This window comes from Octodon degus, unplaced genomic scaffold, assembly GCF_000260255.1.
Source record: "Octodon degus isolate 3935 unplaced genomic scaffold, OctDeg1.0 scaffold00049, whole genome shotgun sequence".
Classification (NCBI taxonomy): Eukaryota; Metazoa; Chordata; class Mammalia; order Rodentia; family Octodontidae; genus Octodon; species Octodon degus.
The window spans coordinates 1,356,357-1,359,228 of NW_004524625.1; the positions used below are offsets into that span (position 1 = coordinate 1,356,357).

General features: G+C 50.1%; 1 protein-coding gene across 1 annotated transcript in view; it reads right to left on the bottom strand.

Moving 5' to 3' along the window:
• Positions 1-1,938: 1,938 nt before the first annotated feature.
• The window catches only part of Mogat2 (monoacylglycerol O-acyltransferase 2), a 19,364-nt gene continuing 18,430 nt past the window's right edge, over positions 1,939-2,872 (bottom strand). Inside the window, exon 6 of the mRNA XM_004632581.2 lies at positions 1,939-2,199. Coding sequence (XP_004632638.1) covers positions 2,045-2,199 — 155 coding nt within the window. The 3' untranslated portion in view covers positions 1,939-2,044. The remainder of the gene's footprint in view (positions 2,200-2,872) is intronic.

Below are 2,872 nucleotides of genomic sequence, written 5' to 3' on the forward strand. Positions count from 1 at the left end.
TCATTCTGTGGGAATCCATCCATCCACTGGCTGGATGCTTCTGAAAGGCCAGTCAGGATAGAGAGAGACCCAGTGCCCCCATAAGCAGAGAGGGCAGGATCCTGTGTCCTCTCTAGAGGTCCCAGCCCTCACTGACCCATGGCCAAATGCAGCTGCTCGAGCAAGACCTGAGAAGATGCCTTCCCCTCAGGGAAGACTCAGAACAGTAAGAAGCAAGGAGCTCCCCTGTCTTTAGCCAGTGAGCATGGAAGAGGTGACGACATAGCAGTGGATGAACTACCAGGGGCCACTACTCACTTCCTTTGCCACCTTTGCCCTTCCTTCAAGGCCCTGCCCATGGCCACTTCCTCTAAACTTCCCCTGGGCAGAAAGTCATTGCTCTCATCTTAGAAATCTACTGTTCTTTCTTCCTGTTCCTCTTGAGACCTGTAGCACGCACTGCCCAATAACACAACACCAGGTACCTCCATGCGACACTGGACACACTCAACTCCTAATTTACATACATTGTGCACAGATGACATGAAGTGACTCAGGAACTGCTCATTATGCTTTAGGAGAGCACATGACAAGGCTGAGGTGGACACAATGTGACTTGCTTAGGGGCACTGAAAACAAGTGAGGGTAGGATTGGAATCCAAAACTAATACACTTCTCCCAATGCCCCTCTCCTGTGTTGCAGGTATTGACATGAACTGCACACCCCTAAGGAGCATTAATGGTCTCTATCTAGATCTCCTCAAGAGCCTCATGCATTGATAGGTGGAACTTTTGAAGGTGATTATGGGTCTTATGGCTGATTTGCTCCTAGGAGGACATTACGGGGTTTGCTTGGAAGCAGTGGATCACTGGGGGTGAGGCCAGGAAGGGCTTATTTCCCTTCTTAGCTCTTCCTTCGACTCTGTGCTTCGCATTCACCAAGCCATGAGCAGGCTCCCTGCATCGTGCTGCGCCATCCTGCCTGTCTTGGAGCTAGCTGACTATGGACTGAAACCTTTACAAACTATGAGCCCTAAGTTGTGAGTATCAGGTATTTTGTCCCAGCAATGAAAAAGGTGGCCAAGAGCAAAGGAGGATGAGTTAAGCAGCCTGCCTGCTCCTTCACTAATCACATGTGCCCTAACTCAGGACTCCAGAGGTCTTCTAGCCACACCCCTCGTACACACCTCACACCCACTTCTTCTCTGTGCTAGCCTCCCTACAGCCCAATTTGGGGGTGACAGATGAAGGAGAAAGACATCAGCATGACTATCGAGCCAATCTGATCCAGACTTGGGGGAGGCAAGTCAGGGTCACAGTGCCAGGTTGGAGGTCAGAGCTCAGGCTCCTGCCAGCCACCTGTTGGGGTGGATAAGAAGGAAGGGAACTAAAAACGAATCCTTTCATTCACTGAAGCAGCACTTACACAGCCTCCCGGGTGGGTCTGGGTGTGAAGTTGTCAAAGGCAAGCAAAAGGTGCCCTCGTGGAGCTCTCAAGCTTGTGTGATGTCTGCACTGAGACTCTCAGCTCATCTCAGTCAGCTGGGTAAACTGAGGTGAGGGAGAAGGAGGTCTGATCAGCCATCGCCCCTTCATAGCTCAGAGGACCCAGAAACGCACAGGTGTGCAGGGTTCAGGCAGGGTTTACCGGCCGCCCTCTCACTTTCAAGTCTGGTGATGAGGGACATGCAGAGAGCAGAATGAGGGGGCACAAAGGGGAAAGGACTGGCCTGTGACTTCTTTTGTGCTGTCACTCAAGGATAGAAGAAAAATGTCATTGCTCTCTTTCTCTCCTTGCTTGCTTTTATAACCTTGGAGTGATGTTACCACAAAGGACAGAAGCCTCACCAGTCACCCTCTTCCAGCCCTTGCCCACATCTCCCAGCGGGAGACTAGCAGAGTCTCCTTTTGTGGCAAGAGTGCAAACCAGAGCTGGCAAAGTCTGGGCTCCTCCTCCACACTGATGCTTGTGGTTGGATTGGCAGGAGTCTGGGCTCCTCCTCCTGGGTCCTGAATGCTGGCCCTGCCGTGTGGGGGAGCCCTTCCCCTGGCTCAGCGGAAGCACTCATTGGAACTCCAAGTGTTGGTCAGCAGGAATGTTGAACTTGAGTTTATGGGCCTCAAAGAGGTTGCACAGCTCCCTGATGTAGTGCTGGTGTAGCTGGTTCACTTCCTCCTCTGAAGGATGCAGGGTCTTCTGCACCTTGATGGGCTTCCCCACTGCAAGACACAGAGGTGGACAGGGGTGGGAACCACAGGAGTCCTTAGAGCAGACCACCGTGCAGGAAAGTGCTCTTCCTACCACCCCTTCTAACCCTAATTTCAGGTGATAGCTTCTGAGGTGTTAGGGCAACTCTAGTTTCTTATACGATATATCAGCCACCAGCTTTCAGTGTGTCAGGTTTTGTGTGCTAGGTGCTTAATGCCTGTTCTCTCTTAAAATCCTACAGGAACAAAACCTGTCACTATTCCTACTTGACCAGTGAGGCATTGGGGGTCAGAGAAGATAAGCGACTTGTTTCAGGTCACATAACCAGGAAGAAGATACAGCAGGTTTTGTTTTTTATTTATTTATTTTTAATTTTTGGACTCTTTATTATAATTTTCTCTTTTACTTTTTTTAATATTTTTTTCATTTTTGTGTTTTGTACAGGGCCTGCAGGGTCTCATTATACAGCTCTGACTCATAGTGATCCTCTTGTTTTCAGCCTCCCCAATGTTGGAATTACAGGCGCGTACCACCACTCCCAGACTCGGTCGCTGGCTCAGTACTTCCTGGGGACAGGGCAGGTATAGCATGGGGATCGAACCCTGGTCCCTAAGCTTGCCAAATCAGGCACTTAGTCTGCTGAGCTATTATGTGGGCCCTGATAATTATAATACTCTAAAGAAA